The sequence below is a fragment of the Notolepis coatsorum genome, assembly GCF_963971535.1.
Source record: "Notolepis coatsorum genome assembly, chromosome: 1".
Lineage (NCBI taxonomy): Eukaryota > Metazoa > Chordata > Actinopteri > Aulopiformes > Paralepididae > Notolepis > Notolepis coatsorum.
Genome location: NC_140165.1, coordinates 161,978,733 through 161,997,892, shown reverse-complemented (window position 1 = coordinate 161,997,892; position 19,160 = coordinate 161,978,733). Strand labels below are relative to the sequence as shown.

The 19,160-nt window shown below is 42.9% G+C and overlaps 1 protein-coding gene across 1 annotated transcript in view; it reads left to right on the top strand.

The window, feature by feature from the left end:
* The window catches only part of tmem175 (transmembrane protein 175), a 41,890-nt gene extending 24,644 nt beyond the window's left edge, over positions 1-17,246 (top strand). The window contains exons 7-10 of the mRNA XM_084321890.1: positions 7,324-7,488; positions 8,042-8,120; positions 8,214-8,349; positions 14,009-17,246. Coding sequence (XP_084178016.1) covers positions 7,324-7,488; positions 8,042-8,120; positions 8,214-8,349; positions 14,009-14,684 — 1,056 coding nt within the window. The 3' untranslated portion in view covers positions 14,685-17,246. The remainder of the gene's footprint in view (positions 1-7,323; positions 7,489-8,041; positions 8,121-8,213; positions 8,350-14,008) is intronic.
* Positions 17,247-19,160: the final 1,914 nt, after the last annotated feature.

Below are 19,160 nucleotides of genomic sequence, written 5' to 3'. Positions count from 1 at the left end.
AAGCGGAGAAAAGGGGAAGAGCGAAGGCTGTTGAGGAGATCACTGTGGTCGAGGAGGGTGAAGGAGTGGGAGGTCAGAAGACAGGGGTCGGAGGTGAAGAAAGAATCAGTTTGGGCAAATGCACTGGATCAGCTGCTGGAGAAGTAGAGTGTAGCATAAATGAGGAGGAAATGGAATTTGATGCTGATATTACCAAAATTTCCCAAAAAAGGAAAACTGAGGTCAGTCAATCTGACTATAAAGCAAAAAAAGAGTGTCAACCTGAGCAGCAGGTAGACAGTGACAGTGGAGACTCTGACTTCAGTGATGAGGCGGAGTCTCTGCCTCCCACTCAGTCTCAGGCTGACAGGAGGGATGGGTATTCTTTAACTAGAATAAAAAGTTTTCTACAGGATACTAAAGGCTCAAGGGCAGTTAAGGTGGAAAGTTTTTTTCCTGATGTAAAGCTGTTTGTTGAGTCCGCTAAGTGGCTAATGAAACGCAGTGACAGGAGTGACGAAGGTTTCTCTGATCAGGAGATTTATCGTTTAAGGAAACATGTGCAAAAGTCAAGATCAAAAATCTCCAATGATGGTTAAGTTATCTGGTCTCCTTTTATTATTTTATGTCCTGCAATTTGGATATTTTCTCATGGCAGAATTTAAAGTAGGTACCCTAAATTTAAATGGTGCAAGAGATGATGCAAAGAGGGCATCTCTTTATCAACTAATGGATTTAAAAAATATTGATGTGATGCTTGTCCAAGAGACACACAGTACTGAGGATAATACAGTGGCTTGGAAAAGGGAATGGAATGGGGAAATAGTTTTAAGCCATAACACCAGTACTAGTGGTGGAGTGGGGATTTTATTTTCCAGACAATTTTTGACGCAGTCATGTGAGATTGAGGAGGTTGTAAAGGGATGTCTTTTAAAAGTAAGAGTGTTATATGAGAAGGTGAAAATGGTATTTATTGTTGTTTATGCCCCAAATATTGGTTTGGAAAGAATGTGTTTTTTAGATTCTTTGGCTGATGTTATTAAGGGTTGTGATAATGAAGAGTTTTTATTTCTGGGAGGGGATTTTAACTGTACTGTTAACCCCGTTTTAGATAGGAACCATCAAGAGATTGATTGATTGATTGATTGAAAACTTTATTAACAGATTGCAGAATGGGTACAATACAGTACAGCTCAATACACACAATTGTTAAGGGGATGCAGACCAGAGAAAGACTTTCGTCTTGTTTACATCAGGGTCCCCCATTTTCAATTCATCAGGACATATATGACATACATGACATACAGATAGTCAGTACTGCTACATCTATACATTTATGACATACCAGATTTGCAAATACAGTACTGTTTGTGATACAGAAGGAGTCAGGAAAAGGGAGTATATACATTTGACGTAGAAACTGTACATTGGAGGAGGTTGGGTGGGGGGGGGTTGGGTACACTGGGATATTGACAACCATACTGGGTAATCTACATTGGAGGTGGTTGGGGGGGGGGGGGGGGGGGCACACTGTATATACAAGCAAAACTGTACATTGAGGGGGGGGGGGGGGGGGGAGACACTGTACAAACAAACAAAATTGTACATTGGACTATTGACAAAACCATACTAGGTAAATGACTGTACATTGGAGGGGGTTGGGTTCGGATATTTACAGGGGCCAGTGTTGAATTGCAGTCTCCCGTAGGTGTCCCTTGAGAGAGGTTTTGAAAGTGGGTAGTGATCCACATTCCTTTACAGCTTTGGGTAGGGCGTTCCACATTGATGTGGCATAATTGCGAAACGTGTTTAGTCCCTTATTTGAGCCGAATCTGGGTTTAACATGATTTGTGGAGCTCCCTCTGGTGTTGTGATCGTGGTATTCACTGACCTTTGGGAAGTATTTTGACATGTACATGGGTACCTTGGTCGTGTAGTGTATCTTGTAGACCAGGCCCATTGCAAGTTGCTGTACTCTGTCGTCTACTCTAAGCCATCCTAGGTTGTCAAAGTGGGCAGGGGTGAGGTGGGTTCTAGGAGTAAGGTCAAGCAGTAGTCTGACCAGTTTGTTTTGAGATGTTTGTAATTTTGTTTTTAGCGCCTTTGAGGTGCTTTGGTACCATGAGGTGCAAGCATAGTCGTAGTACCCCTGAATGAGTGCTCCTGCCAGAGTCTTCAGGGTATTCTTGTTTACCAGAGAGGAGATCCGGTACAAGAATCGAGTTCGTTGGTTGACTTTTTTTTATTACATTGGATGCCATTTTGTCACAGGAGAGATTAGCCTCTAGGATGGAACCCAGGTAGGTAATTTCATCTTTTCTTGTGATAATATTGTCACCCACTGTAACTGAGAAGCCGTCGGTCTTGCTGAGTTTGTTATTTGAACCGAAGAGAATGGACTCTGTTTTGCCCATGTGTAATGATAGTTTGTTATCAGCGAGCCATATGCAGATTCTGCCTAGTTCCGAGCTGAGGGTTTTTTCAACCTGTAACTTGTTCTTGTCAGAGACCAGCAGGGCTGAGTCGTCCGCAAACAGGAACAAGTTGCAGTCACAAGCTGACGACATGTCATTTGCATAAATTAGGAACAGTAGCGGTCCTAGTATGCTTCCTTGTGGAACACCACAGCTCACTGTGAGGGGGGGGGATAGGGTACCGTTTACCTCCACCATCTGTTCCCTCCCCTCAAGGTAGGATTGCATCCAGCTCACTGATAGACTATCAAAACCAATTGCTTTTAGCTTGTCAATCAGAATGGAGTGATTGACCGTGTCAAAGGCCTTTTGTAGGTCCAGCATGACCATGCCGCAGTATTTGCCTGCGTCCACCTCTTGTTTGATGTGGTCATTCAAATAGAGAAGGCATGTGTCAGTGGAGTGGGATGTTCTGAAGCCAGATTGGAATTCGTAGATTAGATTTTTTTCCGCTAGGTACTTTTCGACCTGTTCGTAGACTATTTTTTCCATGACTTTCGAGATGGAGGTGAGAATAGAAACAGGGCGGTAGTTGCCTGGGTCTAATTTGCTGCCCTTTTTGTGCAGAGGGGTCACCCTCGCAATTTTGAAGTCCTTGGGGACGTGTCCCTGTTTTATGGAGAGGTTTATTATGTGTGTGATGATTGGGGTGATGGCGGCTGCTGAGTCTCTGAGGAATTTGGAAGGGATGTTGTCGTGGCCAGTGGCCTTGTTAGGTTGGAGGGCGCTCAGTTTATTGAGTACCTCATCTGTTGTTACCATTTCCAGCTTGAAGTCGTCCTTGCGGACCCCTAGGTTTTTGTAGTAAGCTACTATGTGTTCTACCCCATAAAGCCCTGAGTGGGAGGGTAGTTTGTTTACCAGTGTTGTGGCTATGTTTGTGAAGAAAATGTTTAAGTAATTGGCTACATCCAGCTTGTCTGTGATGAGCGTGTTGTCCGTTTTTATGTTTATGTTTGAGAATCTGGTTTTAAGTTTTTTACTGCATCCTAGTTGATTATTGAGTAATTTCCAAAGTTCACATGGTTTGTTTTTGTTTTCCTCAGTTTTGTCATTGATGAAATTCTTTTTTGCAGTTTTGATCATGGAGTTTACGTCGTTTCTTAGTCTGTTTCTTTCTAGTTTGAGTTCAGTCACGTGGGCTTGGAGTTCACTGCTCGTGCTTTTAGTAAGCTTTGACTGACTTTTACGAAACTCAGAGCCTCACTCTGCATCTCGTAGTCGTCTCTCTAGGGTGATTGAGACGTATGAGCTGAGTGATGTGTGGAGACGAATGCATCAAAAGCAGAGGCAATACACATGGGTTCACACTAGAGATAATTTATTATCTTTGGCCAGACTTGATCGGTTTTATTGTTTTAAACACCATTTTAGTGTTTTTAATAATTGTTATATAACCCCTGTTGGTTTTACTGACCATTCTCTTGTGTACTGTTCTGTTTTTATCAAGTGTGTAAAGCCACAAAGTGCTTACTGGCATTTTAATACGTCTCTTTTAACTGATAAAAATTGTGTGGACGCTTTTACCTTCTTATGGAAGGTTCATAAGCAGACAAAGGCCAGTTTCATCTCACTACAGCAGTGGTGGGATGTGGGGAAGTGTAAAATTAAGCAGTTCTGCCAACAGTACACTCTAAATGTTACTAGGGATATCGCCAGGTCTATGAAGGCTCTGGAGATTGATGTGGAGGAGCTTCAAGAGCTAGCAGAATCCACAGGAGATCGAGGCCATATTGGAGCTCTCAAAGTTAAAAAGTCTGCTCTGGCTGACCTGTTAGGTATTTCAGCACAGGGTGCTCTGGTGAGGTCACGTTTCAGAAACATCTCAGAGATGGATGCATCTTCCCGTTTTTTTTTCGGTCTGGAGCGCAAGAATGGGCAGAAGAGGCTCATCCACAGCATGCGCTCAGACACAGGTCAGATACTGTCTGAGTCCACTGACATCAGGAGGCATGCTGTGGGTTTTTATAGTAGCCTTTTCCAGTCTGAACTTGGAGAGGAGCAAGAGGAATCTCATGGTTTCTATGAAGGCCTACCAAAGGTAGAGAAAGAGTCCAGTGCAGAGTTGGAGGCGGATGTGTCTCTTGATGAGCTCCATACTGCCCTGCAGAGCATGGAAAATGGGAAAGCTCCGGGTATAGACTGATTACCTGTTGAGTTTTATAAAACCATGTGGGCAGTGTTGGGAGAAGATCTCCTGATGGTGCTCGGAGACAGTCTTATTGGAGGGCAGCTGCCGCTGAGCTGCAGGAGGGCAGTACTCACACTGTTGCCAAAGAAGGGAGACTTAATGGAGATCAGGAACTGGAGACCTGTCTCACTTTTGTGTACAGAATACAAGCTCCTCTCCAAGGTGCTAGCTACCAGGCTGAGAGAGGTAATGGGGCAGGTGATCCATCGTGACCAGACCTATTGTGTGCCTGACAGGTTGGTCAGTGACAATGTGTTTCTGATTCGGGATTTTTTGGACATATCTAGTGCATTGGGTTTAGAAACTGGTCTTATTTCCATAGATCAGGAAAAGGCTTTTGACAGGGTTGAACACCAGTACTTGTGGAAAACTCTAGAGGCCTTTGGTTTCAGCCCAGGTCTCATAGCCAAGATCAAGGCCTTGTACAGTAACATTGAGAGTGTGCTTAAGATTAATGGTGGTTTGAGTGCTCCTTTTAAAATCCAGAGGGGTATTAGGCAGGGGTGTTCATTGTCGGGAATGCTGTATTCCCTGGCATTTGAACCCCTGCTACACAGGCTCAGGGCAGGCATCTCGGGGGTAAGTGTCCCTGGTTGTATTGCACCTTTTAAGCTTTCAGCATATGCAGATGACTTGGTTATTTTTATAAATAAACAAGAGGACATCAATGTGTTAGTTGAAAATGTGGGACGTTTTGCTTTGATTTCCTCGGCTAAGGTCAATTGGGGGAAGAGCGAAGCAATCATGGTGGGTACGTTGTGCAACAGACTCACTTTACCAGGGGGCCTGCATTGGAAAAAGGGAGGTTTCAAATATCTGGGAGTGTTTTTAGGGGATGAGACTTTTAAAAGGAAAAACTGGGAAAATGTACTGGAAATAGCTCAAGGCCGTTTAAAGAAATGGAAGTGGATTGTGCCAAACATGTCGTATAGGGGCCGTGTTCTGGTAATCAATAACCTAGTGTCTTCTAAATTGTGGCATCGTCTGATGTGTGTTGATCCCCCAATAGACCTTCTCCCTAAACTTCAAGCTTGTTTTTTAGATTTTTTCTGGGACAAGCTGCACTGGGTGCCCCAGAGTGTTTTGTACCTGCCCAAGGAGGAGGGTGGGCAGGGTCTTGTGCATCTGTGCAGTAGGGGTGCAACTTTTCGACTCCAGTTCATTCAGAGACTTTTTTATGGACCAAAAGACTTGGTGTGGAGGCCGGTGGCTTGTGCCATACTGCAACAGCTTGGAGGGCTGGGACTGTCGAACTCTCTGTTTTTGATGGATTTTAGCGGTGCTCGTTTAAATGTTCTGCCTGTTTTTTATCGTGTACTTTTTAAAACATGGAGTTTGTTCGATAAAGGACCGCTGGATTACTCAAAATCACTGTTCTGGCTTTTGAAGGAGCCAGTTGTGCTGGGAGCACGTTTGGACGTAGCTGGTGGGCCAGGTCTGACATTTTCCGGGCAGCTCTGCAGGTCAAAGATCACCACACTGGGCCATGTTGTGGAATTGACAGGAGCGAACATGGACAATGCTGCTGCTCTTGCTTCACGCCTGGGAGTGAAATCCATCAGGACGGTCAGCATGATGCTGGGAAAATGGAAGCAGGGGCTCAGTGAGATAGAACGTTGCATGTTGACAGAGTTTAAAAACGGGTTTCTTCATCCTAGTGATGAGGATATGTTTCCTAGTTTTAAGCTGCAGCCTGATTTAAAAAATTGCACAGGGCCTCTTTTAGCAATGGGAGATGTTTCTGGTGTGTTTTTTGATGAGGGTGATGGAAAATGTTTGTACAGACTGTTAGTCAAGGTTCTCAACAAGGAGAAGCTCAACGGGAGAGGTGACACTCCCTGGAGAGCGCACCTTGGTCTCAGTGATGAGGTGAAACCAGAGTGGCGAGCACTGTACAAACCACCGTTATTCAAAAGAATTGGCGATCTGCAGTGGAGGGTTTTACATGGTATAGTGGCTGTCAATTCTTTTATTTCCATATTGAACCCTAACGTCTCACATGACTGTCCTTTTTGTGCGCAAAGGGAAACAGTTTTCCACTGTTTTCTGGACTGTTCCAGGCTGCTGCCTCTGCTAGGGTTACTAGAGAGACTTTTCCAGTCCGGTGAAGAGGTGTTCTCGAAAGAGAGGTACATTTTAGGTTTTAAATACTGTAGAAGGGAAAGAAGCAAGTGTCATCTTTTTTATTTCATTTTAGGGAGAGCAAAGATGGCTGTGTATCTCAGTAGGAGGAATAAGATAGGACAGATCTTGGATCATGATGCTGTATGTCTGTTCAGAAAAATGATCAAAGCCAGACTGAGCATAGATTTTAATTATTATAGAGCATTGAACAACCTAGATCAGTTCACTGATATATGGGCACATAAAGGAGTGTTGTGCTCTGTAATGGAAGATGAGTTGGTGTTGGCAATTGAGCTGATTTGAGTTTTTTCTTTGTTGTGGTTGTTTTTTTTGTTGTTGGTGGTGTTTTCTTTTTGTTGTTTTGTTGTTGTTGTGCTTTTAAAAATGTATGGTCAAATTGTTGTTGAAAGAAAGACGAGTGTTATACAGTTGACTGTAACACTTTTTGTTGTAATGCTGGAATGATTTATAAATAAAGTGTTGTTAAAATTCAAAAATTCTCTCTCTCTCTCTCTCTCTCTCTCTCTCTCTCTCTCTCTCTCTCTCTCTCTCTAGGCTGTGATAGTGGTGTATGCGTTCAGCCGGCCCTTCCTCCTGAACGAGCAGATCCAGACCTCTGAGAACCAGAGCTTCTACAAACACCACATCCTGAAGGTCATCATGAGAGTTCCCATCATCTGCCTGTTTGCCAGTATCTTCTCCTTCATCTTCTTCCAGCTGGTACGCAGAACACGCTCTCCTACCGTTTCATTAATTTATTTTCCCCACTTTGCCTTCTGGAGATTTTTGCATTGCAATAGCGACTCAGAGCTCTCTCTCATTAAAGTTACGCGGTAAGTTGGCCAACCACGTGGGATTTTAGCCACCATTCGACCTGCTATGATTCGCAGATATATATCTTGCTCAAATTGTCAACATGTCGAGCTCATGGCAGGGCACACACAACGGAGAAGAACTTGTTCTTGATTGGTATAAAAAAAAACGTGCACGCTCCAGTCAGATCAATGTGTCCGTTGCATTAGCAAAAGCTCATCCACGGTCAGGCTCTCCACTTTCACCTGTAAGGTGATAAGTGTCTAGAGATATTCATAGTATTCTCATGAAGCGGTTTGCCCGACAATAAGGCGCACCAATATCGGCTGCTATTTGATTACAGTTGCCTGTTGTTTGCGACTGAGATAATACTACGAATCAGTGCCCTTTTTACCAATGAATAATTTTTAAAGCAACAACCCAGTTTGCTGTGGTACCATTGTTGTAATTGTCTTTTCAGTCCTACGTGCTGTTAGCCATCGTCGTCTTCACACCATACATCTCCCAGTCTGTGAGGTGGTGTCGCAGGAAAGCAATCGGTAAGCATCAGAATCCATGTGTAGATCAATATGAAGTGATGTCAGTTCCTTCAGGAGTGTCATCAGTAACATGATATACGTGTGTTTGCACAGGCCAGGTAGAGGAGACTCCAGACTCCATGCTGTTCTATACGTACCACCCTAATGAACCTCTCAGCAAGGAGCGCGTTGAGGCCTTCAGTGACGGGGTTTATGCCATTGTAGCCACCCTTCTCATCCTGGACATCTGGTATGTTTCCCTTTTTCACCTTTTTATTTTATTTAACCAGGAAGTCCCATTGAGATACAATATCTCTTTTGCAAGGGAGACCTGGCCAAGATAACAAGGGAGACCTGGCCAAGATAACAGCAATCAAATCTGGGATACATCACACAAGAACACAATAAAAGTGCATATATACAATAAACACAAAAACAGAATAGCCTACATCAGGGGTAGGCAATTAAGTGTTTACACGTCATTCCTCGCCATGCATAATCTGCCAATGACGGGTTACGGCGTCTTTGAGATCAATATTTCATATTTTCGTCATGGTATTCACATTTCACCCACGGAGTCTTTGCTGGTGTTGTAGGACTCCGCTCAACTCTGCAACGCTTCAATACCGCCACCTGGTGGCCGATCGGCGAGTTGCCAAAACCGGAAGTGGCCAGAAGTGCTTAGTCCGTCCCCTATTCCGTCCGGCTACTCGCTATCGCTCGCGGGACTCTATCCAGACACTGTGCATATCGATCCGTTGCCATAACTCAATAAACAACATGATTGGACGTATATTAGTATTATACAAACCGGAACTGGATCACCTAGATCAACATCCCATAATAGCGATCTTTTTGCTCCACGCTCATCACCCAACGGTAAGAGGAGACTGGGGTGAGTTTCAGCGTTTTTCTTTACCATTTTCGATACAAACTGCTCTGATCTATATATCACCCATACTACATAAATGATTTAACGTCGGCCACAGAATTATAAATGACCCCCCCCCCCCCCCGCAGATGATCAGTCAACACGTCTAGGATCATGTACAGTTGACATTTTTTATCTGCCGTCGATCGGTATCAAACTGCATTTGATGATCTAATATTATGCATTTATGGCTATATCTCACGTTCTATGAAATACTGCAGAAAACGATAAAAACATATTTATACTCTAGACCGTATTATTGTATGAATGTTTGAATGAAAAAGTTAAACGTTCCTACATCCTGAATGATAGATAATTGATGTTGAATGGGCCATAGTAATGTCAATTTAGCAATACAATTAAAAAAGTTATAGCCCTGCAAAGAAGGTGAACATCTCCATAGACAAATAGAGCTGGCAGAGAGGCTACAAGGATGGATATAAGCTCCGGCAATGAATGGGTTAATATATATTTTTTTGATCCACTTTTTCTCCTTATTTTCTATTTTTCTCTCATCCCAATTTCGCCTCGCCAAATTCTCCCTTCAATTCTCCCCTCCCCTGTCTCGAACGTTGCTAGACTATGCCTCCCACTGGTCGGCTGCAGTGAGGACCAAGCCTTGCATCACGTGTCCCCTCCGGTACACGAGGAGGCAGCTGTCTCATCTTTTCACCTGAACAGTGCGATCTCTCAGTGGCGAGGAGTAACGCATGGGAGGCTCATGCTGCCCCCGATACTTCCTGATTCTGCTGTACAGGCACACCAACCGACCTGTAGGAGTCGCCGTCCACAACGTCCAATCCCCACCCACCGGCTTTCCGACCCTCTAACACTGCTAATTGTGTTAGTATGCGGACTGGCCAAGCCGGTAGCAACGCAGAGAGCTGGGCTCGATACCAGCATCTCCTGCGTTAGTGCCGAGTGCCTTGCCCACTGTGCCACTCAGCCACCGGCTAATTTAATATATTGATAGTAAAAACATTTTAACTCTGTGACAGACCACCTTATAACTAAGACATACATTTGTGGCAGAGGCAGAGAATGGACAAAATAAACGAGCTGCATAGGTGACATAATAAACTGTAAACAACATACACATTTGCACTGAACATTATACCTTTGTCTTTTTGCCATTTTATTATAAAACCAAGACAAAACCGAGACAAGCGCCTCTCTCTTATCGGCCTATCTTACATTACGCGCAACCAATGCGTATATCTGACAGCCCTTTCTGTGGAGCGCACTGGACTATTGAGAAACAATAGGAATTTTCCATTGGTTCTCCCAGTCCAGGTGACCATATCTAGCATTTCCATTGGCTATAGTGACAGATAAATGGATAGATACAGCGGATTAGATGCAGTCCAGGGGAAACAACCTATTTAGATATTTCAAGATTCTATGCTTTACATCCGCGCATTCTCTGAGAGATGCACTAAATTTTGAGATGACAATCGATTCCAATACAATAAAGCAAGTCTTTATCCCAAACAAATCCAAAGATATTTAATGTTTTACAAAACATGTCTAGTGTTGCGCCCGGCTTTAGAGGGTTAAAAGCCTAATTGTATTTTTTATTTAGTTAATAAATGTCTTGTTGTAATTCCTTATATACCTAATGTAGCGCATCTTCTTGAAGCAGATTCAGCTTTTTTTTGCTCTGATTTGACTTCAGTTTAATTGCATTGTTACTGTTCACATGTGTGGTGCCGTCACAGTCATATATAAGTAAAGATAAAGTTTGAATGACTTAACTGGTGTTTTAATTTCACACCACAGATGTGGTGTGGCTTGTTTGTTATTTCAGCACCAGGCGCTGTCCACCGACTTTTTTCATGTTGAGCAAGCGCTACATTGCACCTCGCTGCCTACCTATTATTCACTCTCAACATGGATAAAACAAAGTATAAGCATTCTTTAGGTGGTGGTAGTTTCTCCATTTGGACATTATAGCTAACATATAGCCTAGCCTAGTTGGTCTGATACATATAAAAAGATTTTAAATTTTAAATTTTATTTTTTTATATTCTGAATGGCCAGATATTATTGCTGGCGGGCCAATTTTGCGAGCCTCAACGCGCGAGCGCACACACAAAAGCACACATGCACACACACGCACTGTTTGAAATTAATCATTCCAGCGAAGTAGGCTTCTATTATTCAAATTACTGTTTTAATGGGTATCATAGTAGTAAGTCCTACTGTAGAACATGACATATTAGCATGACATCTGATTTATTAATGCCAATGCAAAAAATTAGGGACAAGCGCAATTGGCAGAAGTGTAAATGATGGATTAGTCACTCACAGTTAACATCTGACCGATTAGCTCAACTGGTAAGTCCACTGGCTGTGGATCCTATGGTCACAGGTTCAAATCTCTTAAATTTTTTAGGACTTACTACTATGATACCCATTAAAACAGTAATTTGAATAATAGAAGCCTACTTTGCTGGAACGATTCATTTCAAACGTATACAGTGCGTGTGTGCTTTTGTGTGTGCGCTCGCGCGTTGAGGCTCGCTAAGCCTTTCTCCACGCATTATTTTTACCTCCGCCTGAGTAACGCCCTCGTTGATGACGGAGACGGTGGAATGTTGGTTCTGCTTAAATGGCTGGTTCGCCAGAGAGCACCAAGGTTCAGAGGGTTCAGAACGGAGCTGGAGCTTGAACCGGAGCCCGGGCAGTGTAAAAGGGCTAACGGTGAATCCAATTTAGGCAACCACTTTTTTAAATAAAACAAATAAAAAAAATGCTACAAGCGATCAACGAGGATTTGATCGCTTTTTTGCACTGCCGTCCTTCTTCTTCCGGTATTTCTGTCAAGTTACAGCTAACGTTCTAATCCACACTGCTGCCACCTGTCTTCACGACGGGGTACTGTAGCCTTTTTTGTAAGAAGGGCAAAATATGGGACATTTACAGGAAAATATTTAAACGGAAGGACGTGGGAAAGAAGGGTAAAATATGGGAGAAACCCGGGAGGGTTGACGGGTATGGTGAAGCAGTACTTAGTCTACTGTGGTTGGTCAAAAAAAGCTCAGGATTGACACGCCTTCATTTTGATGACAGGAAAGCAGCTCTGACAAAAAGCATTGCCAGAACAATCGGCCAATAGAGACGAAGTCCCTCCCCTTCCGCTGACCACCATGGGACCCTATTTTGGAAGAAGTACAGTAGTCGACGGCGAGAGAGAAATATAATTTTTATCCCATTTGATTTGTGCTAGGAATTACATGACGTTTGTAAATTTTGCAAGTGAAGAAAGTTGATTGACTCGCAAGTTAGCTAACGTTATTGATAGCTCTTAACACTTTGGTTGCCAACAACGAGATTTCTCGTCCTAACTTGCCATGCGTTGTGTGCCAATAATGAGTTTTCTCGTTATTTAATTGTTATTTATTTTATTAGCGATATCCATTCATTTTTCATCCATCCATCTAGCCTGACGTTATCATTGGGAATGGCTCTGAGCTCGAAAAGGGCAAATACCGCCCCCTATCGTCTCCCGGATGGTATTGCACATCATTGGATTGGAGTCGATGGGACTTGCATCAGAAAAAATAACTCCGGGCCACATTTTACTTCTGGGGCATGCAACCTGATACCATTGCATTCATTGAGGGGACTGGAAGCAGCGTGGATTATGTGTTTCGGAGTATAACGTTGGATCAATAAACGCAATCGATATTTGGAATGGCGATCAGGAATTGGATTCATCTTTTTGCAGAACATCTGATCTGAGGTAAGGACTCTATGTTACCAGTTTTGGGTTAATCAGAGGTTTTTTTCACAGCGTTCACAACGTGTGTGTGTGTGGCGTTAGGTGCTGAGCACAGCACGAATAAATTATTTTTCAGCCCGCTTTTGTATCGTGCACAAGAACGTTTTTTTTTTTGTCTAGATATCTCCAAAACTATACTCGTATTCAAAACGGTATAAAACGAAAATGTACTGATGAAAAAAACAAACCCGTCTCGTACATGTTGACTGCAAGCAAGTCATTGATGAGCAACGGGTGTATTAGACCCATAGCCATAATTTAAGATATAGTAATCGCTCGCAAATGTGCTCGTCCTCCCATTGATTAAAGTGCTGGCATACAAGCGATAATTCGTCATATCCGGCCGGCACACAATGTGTTAATAGTAGCTAGATAGCTAGTATTGATGGCTAGTTGACAAACATTATATGTATAATTCATGGCACAATTAAAATGGGATAACAAATATTTGTCTCTCGCCCTTGACTACCATTCATATTTTTTCCAAAATAGGGTCTCACTGTGATCCAGTGGAAGGGGAGGGACTTTGCCTCTATCACAAAATAAGAACTTGGTACTTTAGGCGTACAAGTGAAAATGAATGATTCATGGTTCCAAGCAGAAGGAATGCAAATGCAGTCTAGAAAAACATGTCTAATTGCGAACACAAAGATCAATATTACAGACAGCACGTATAGACCTGTTCGCTGTATACGTCAGACAGAAGAAGTGTGTGCGTGCACATCACTGGAGCAGAAAGGAACGTAATCCTGGCAGTGGTTAGAACAACGGGCAGACTACAATATATTTGCATTTGTTAGCCATGCTAGCGATCTAAACAATCAATCCATGCCAAAGCTACATATGTAAAAGGTGAAAGACACACAGCCGTGCTGATTTGGCCAAATGACATCCAGCCGTTTTCGTTTGAAACTACTTTTAGTCAGGGGAGTGCCATGGTTTCTCCATAGAGCCCTGTCACATTCTTTTGGCGCAGCAGTTCACACAGGTCCGGGGCAACTTAGTCACATGACTCAGTTGGTTGCTGATCGGCTCGAACACGGTATGTTTGTATACAGCAAACGGGTCTATAGGTTACTGTCAAATAGAGGCACAATGTTATGCAGTGTAGTAGAGTGCAGGGAAAAAAGGGAAGCCCTAAAGAACCTTCTAACCTCATCACCACCTCTTCCTCCTCTCCCGCTGTGCCTCCAGCGAGGACAACGTTCCTGACCCCGCCACAGTTCAGAAGCAGTACGGCGGCAGCCTGATCGCGGCCCTGAGTGACTACGGCCCAGAGTACCTCGCCTACTTTGGCTCTTTCGCTACCGTCGGTCTCCTCTGGTTTGTGCACCACTCTCTCTTCCTCCACGTGACCAAGACCACGCGCTCCATGGGTCTGCTCAACACCTTCTCTCTAGCCTTCGTTGGAGGTTTGCCGTTGGCATATCAGTTAACCCACGAGTTCCCACGCAACTCCCGCAACGAGCTGGAGGCCATTCAGATTAGCTGCGTCATTATCTTCTTTGCCGGCATATTCCAGCTAGCTATTTGGGTGGTAGCCCTATTTAATGAGCGGGAAACTCTCCACCCATATGTAAGATATGGCGGACGTGAGCACGTGTTTATGCTTGCTAAGCTAGCGTTGTATCCATGTGTAGCGCTAGGGACATTTTTCTTGACCTGTATTTTGAGTAAATTTAGCGCATCTATTTTTCACTTGATGGAGATTACGGTGCCTTTCGCCTTCCTGGTGTTGAGGTTGTTGGTGCATGGCGGGCTAGCTCTGCTACGGCTAATCTTTTGCCCCGATAGGCCAGACCCACGGACCATTCTAGAAGAGGAGGAGGAGGAGGAGTGCAGGACGCCCTTCAGCGCACTAGTCACCTAGTTATGGCCGTGCGATGACTGGCACGGAAATCAGATACCGCAAATAATGCACGGCTTCCAAGCTGATTCAGAAGTAGATTCCATTTGAATTACTTTCATGTCAGGAGCACTTGCAGGTTGAATTGAGAAATGGTGAGAGTCCAAGGATAGTGAAAACCTTTATCTGGAATCAATTGAAATGGGATTGGATTTAGCCTACTCTGGGCTCTCAAATGCCAGTTGTGGACTAGGTCAATATAAAATGGACCAGAATGGTGAGGAATTAGTCAGTGGATTAGAACGGTCAGCCAAAGCTTATCCATTGATTTCATGTTGTTACACTTTACACATAATAGAATATACTAATGCTCGTTTTGTTCAATGCATTATCAGCAATCATCTTTTTAAATGCAACATGTTAAAGTAAATCTAGCGAAGCACCCATATGTTCAATTATGAATAATTCAAGTCTTGTTGATTCTCGTCAAGTTGTCCTACTATTGCTCAAGTCACAAACTGAACAATGTGAAGATGAGGATGTTAACGTTACGTCCTTTGTCAAATTGGGCTGACGCTCACAAAATATTTACCAACACCCACCCCCCATTATATGTGCTATGATTATATTCAGTTCACTTGTTTGTTTTTTCTCTTTATTTAAATTTTATATTTCAAATCGCCAATTCAACTTGAAAAGAAACCGATGGAACTTAAAGGTAGAATCTGTAATGCAGTCAAACATCGACCTCTAAGCAAAAGAGTCCCGCTTGGAATTGCACCTTGTTTAAATGTTAGTTTTGGTCTGAGGTGTGGGTTGGTGTTGAGTGGCGGGAAGGGGGTTTCTACTACCGGCCACATCTCTGTATAATAAGTCACTAAACTCCAACCTCAGAGCAAACACTTAAGTCAAAGTGTAAAGCCAAGCGGGGCTCTTTTGCCCAGAAGTCACTGTTTGATGGCATTACAGATTTGACCTTTAACTGATTTCAGTTGAGTTGATAAGTCACCTTCTGTGCTAAGTACAAACTGCAAGGCTACACTCCGTCCTCAAACTGCAAGGCTACACTCCGTCCTCAAACTGCGAGGTGCACACTCCGTCCTCAAACTGCGAGGTGCACACTCCGTCCTCAAACTGCGAGGTGCACACTCCGTCCTCAAACTGCGAGGTGCACACTCCGTCCTCTTTGCTATGTCTCGTTAATCCAGAAATTAGTTTGATTTATTATTACCTGAACCCGACAGTCTGAACTGAACTGGGTTCAAATGTCAGAGGTGCTGTGCACTTCTAATAGATATTAATACTGTATGGGCATGCCCATAAAACCTAATGTCGTTGAATGTGTTGTAGGTTGTATATTTATTTGATGTTATCTCAGTTTTATGAATTAACTAAATATTGCACTTTTGTAGTGCAAAAGCATATTGTTTGAAAAAATAAATGGTTATGAATGACGACTGAGAAGTCTAATAAAGGATAATTCCTGAATGTTCCACCCTATATGGTATCCAGGCTAAAGCATTGTTTCCATGCCATACTGGGATGGGTAATACCATGGCCTTCCCTACATCGAGGTTTGCCTAAAAAGGTTGAACTTTTTACCAAGTCAGGGAAGTGAGGCATCCATTATGGCTGTTACATGATGGGCCACGTCCCTGTTCGGACTCCCTAAAATCCAGGCATCTCATGTATAGACCCACCCCTACTTCAACCTCATCGGACCTCGCATCCCAACTCAACCACCCATTGGACACATTGCATGATTCTAGGCGGCACGGTGGTGTAGTGCTTAACACTGTCGCCTCATAGCTAGAAGGTCCAGGGTTCGATTCCCGCTTGGGGACCAGGTTGCCAGGTACCCAGGTGGGGTATCTCCCGGGCCTTTCTGTGTGGTTTGCATGTTCTCCCCGTGCTCGCAAGGGTTTCCCCTCCCAATAAGATAAACCCAATGGAAAAACATGCACAACAGATCGCTAACGCTGTCGCGTCCAAGACGAAGACGGACAGGAGCACTTGGATTGGTCCCCACGCCGCAGCCCCTATCTGCTCCCGGCTGCCCTTGGGGGGAAGGACGACGGGATGCGTCAAGCGCAGAGACTCAATCTCATCGCAGACCAGGGGCGGAGCTAGGGGGTGGCTACCTGGGCTCAAGCCCCGGATGTATTCTGAAAAGCCCCGAATCTATTTAAAAAAAAAATGAAATGATTTTTTATTTTTACAATTCATCATTGTTACATGAAAATATGTTTGCACCAGATTTAGCAGAAGCTAATTTCCATCTGTGGTCTATCCAGCTGCTAACTGTATTTGAGTGAGTTAAGTCTTGGTGTTATGGTAGACTCAGACCTAAGCTTTAAATCACAATCAACAAGTTGACAAAAACTTAATTCTTCCACCTTAGAAACATAGCTAAAGTACGGCCATTTATAAATCAAAAGGATGCTGAAAACCAGATCCATGCCTTTATCTCAAGCCAACTCGACTACTGTAATGCACTCCTTACCGGCCTCCCGAAAAAATACGATAACTATTTTATTGCAATGCACTATTGCATTATTTTATTCTATTTTACTAACTATTTTATTGCACTGCACTATTTTACTTTGTATCAGTGAATCAGACGCCTGGCCATAAGAGCATTCGGAGCATCTCTGCTCTCCCACTATTGAACTTGGGGGAGCAAAGGTATGATCTTGCTCCACCACTTTTTGATTATATGAAAAATATGATATATCCCCCCCCAATATATAAATCTAACCATAACTACGTTATGGTTAACTGAGTTTTATAGTGAAAAGAGCAGCTTTATTGGTCAAGATTGAAGGCTCTATATTGCAGGAAATTGCACGTACAGGTTCATTAAATTCAAAAAAAATCGTGCCTGACCCCCTCCAAACCACCACTTGCCTGCCAAAAAAAACAAGAAAAAACAATATTAAAAAAAAAAAAAAAAAAAAAAAAAAAAGGGGGGGCCCGTCTGGGCTAAGCCCCGGATCTCCTACAATCCTAAATCCGCCCCTGTCGCAGACCCAAAAAAAATTGTGTGTGCTGCCCATCGCATGTGTCACTGCATGACTAATAAAGACTTCTTCAAAGTCGAGTTATGATTCAATACATGAGATGCCTTGTTTTTTGTGAATCCCTGTTGGAAACAACGCATTTCCGCTCTGTTTAAGGTGGGGTCTGGGGTCTCTCCCCTGAGGTTAGGGTTAGGTTTATAAACTACTTTTAGGTGAAGATTATGATGAGGTCGTGTTTCTGATTGGCCAAGTGCATCAACTAGGGTGCAGGGGAAAAGATGCAGCTTCAGATGTTCTAGAACCAAGAGAAACTGGAGTGCAATTTAGTTTTCTGATAATAATCACCACACAAACATTTAGCACAGCAATGTAGCCTGGGTAATGCTAATAGGGGCAACTATGAGTAGTTTTAAGCCTTTGGTAAAAATACCAAAAATATAATTTATCATAAAGCATATTGTTATCGTTCTTTTGAGATTATGCAACATGTTTTGCTTGTCCTCATGGCCTTCGTTCAGATTATAATTTATTTTTAGTTTGTAGGTAATCAGAGAACCAAACCATGCATTGTTTCACCTGGTTCTTCTAATCTCAAGCCAAAGAACATCTGAATATCACATGGAATGTAAATAAAATAGACTGTTTCACAAGGATGGTCAAACTGTGTAGGCCTATTTATATTACGGTAGTTCAGGTGATAATCAGGAATTTCTCAGATTCTGTAAACAGAGAAATTCTACTTGGATGTCAACCGAGTGCTATTCAATCCACTCACTATGAACTGGAATCAAACTAAATAAATGACATAAGTAGGGATGTCCGATATTATCGGCCGATATCGGCATTCAAATGTGATATCGGAAAATATCTGTAGCGGTTTTCAAACAAATATTTTTTTCATTTCTATAACCTTTATTTACCCAGGCAAGCAAGTAAGAACAAATTCTGATTTTATTTATTGTCAAAAGTATGCATAATGTTGTGTTAATTCCACAACAAGAGATATGTAATGTTAATTACCTGAAATTATTCCATTTTTTGGGGGGGTAACCCTGCATATATCGGTTGATATCGGTATCGGAAATTAAGAGTTGGACAATATTGGTATCGGTAAAAAAGCCAATATCGAGCATCCCTAGACATAAGTCATTATCCATGCTTTTGTGTGCTGGTAGAACGGGTTTCTTCTCAAGAATGGTACATTTTCCACAAGAGGGCGAGTGAAGCCACTTGATGTTTACCTTGTTGAGTGTGTTTGGTGTCGACACAGGGAATGCAATCTGAGGTGCACTTTAACCCAGAAAGCCTAAGTGTTGTCCGTTTCTAGAGCACAACTAGACGACTGCTAGTCTCCCATCAGCTCTTCACACAAGCCAATGTCTGCAAATGATGTCAAGTTGTGAATAAATGAAGTTACTGCTTTCATGTAAAAGCACATGTGAAGTTCTCCCTCGTCATTTTGTGAATGAATGGAGACAGA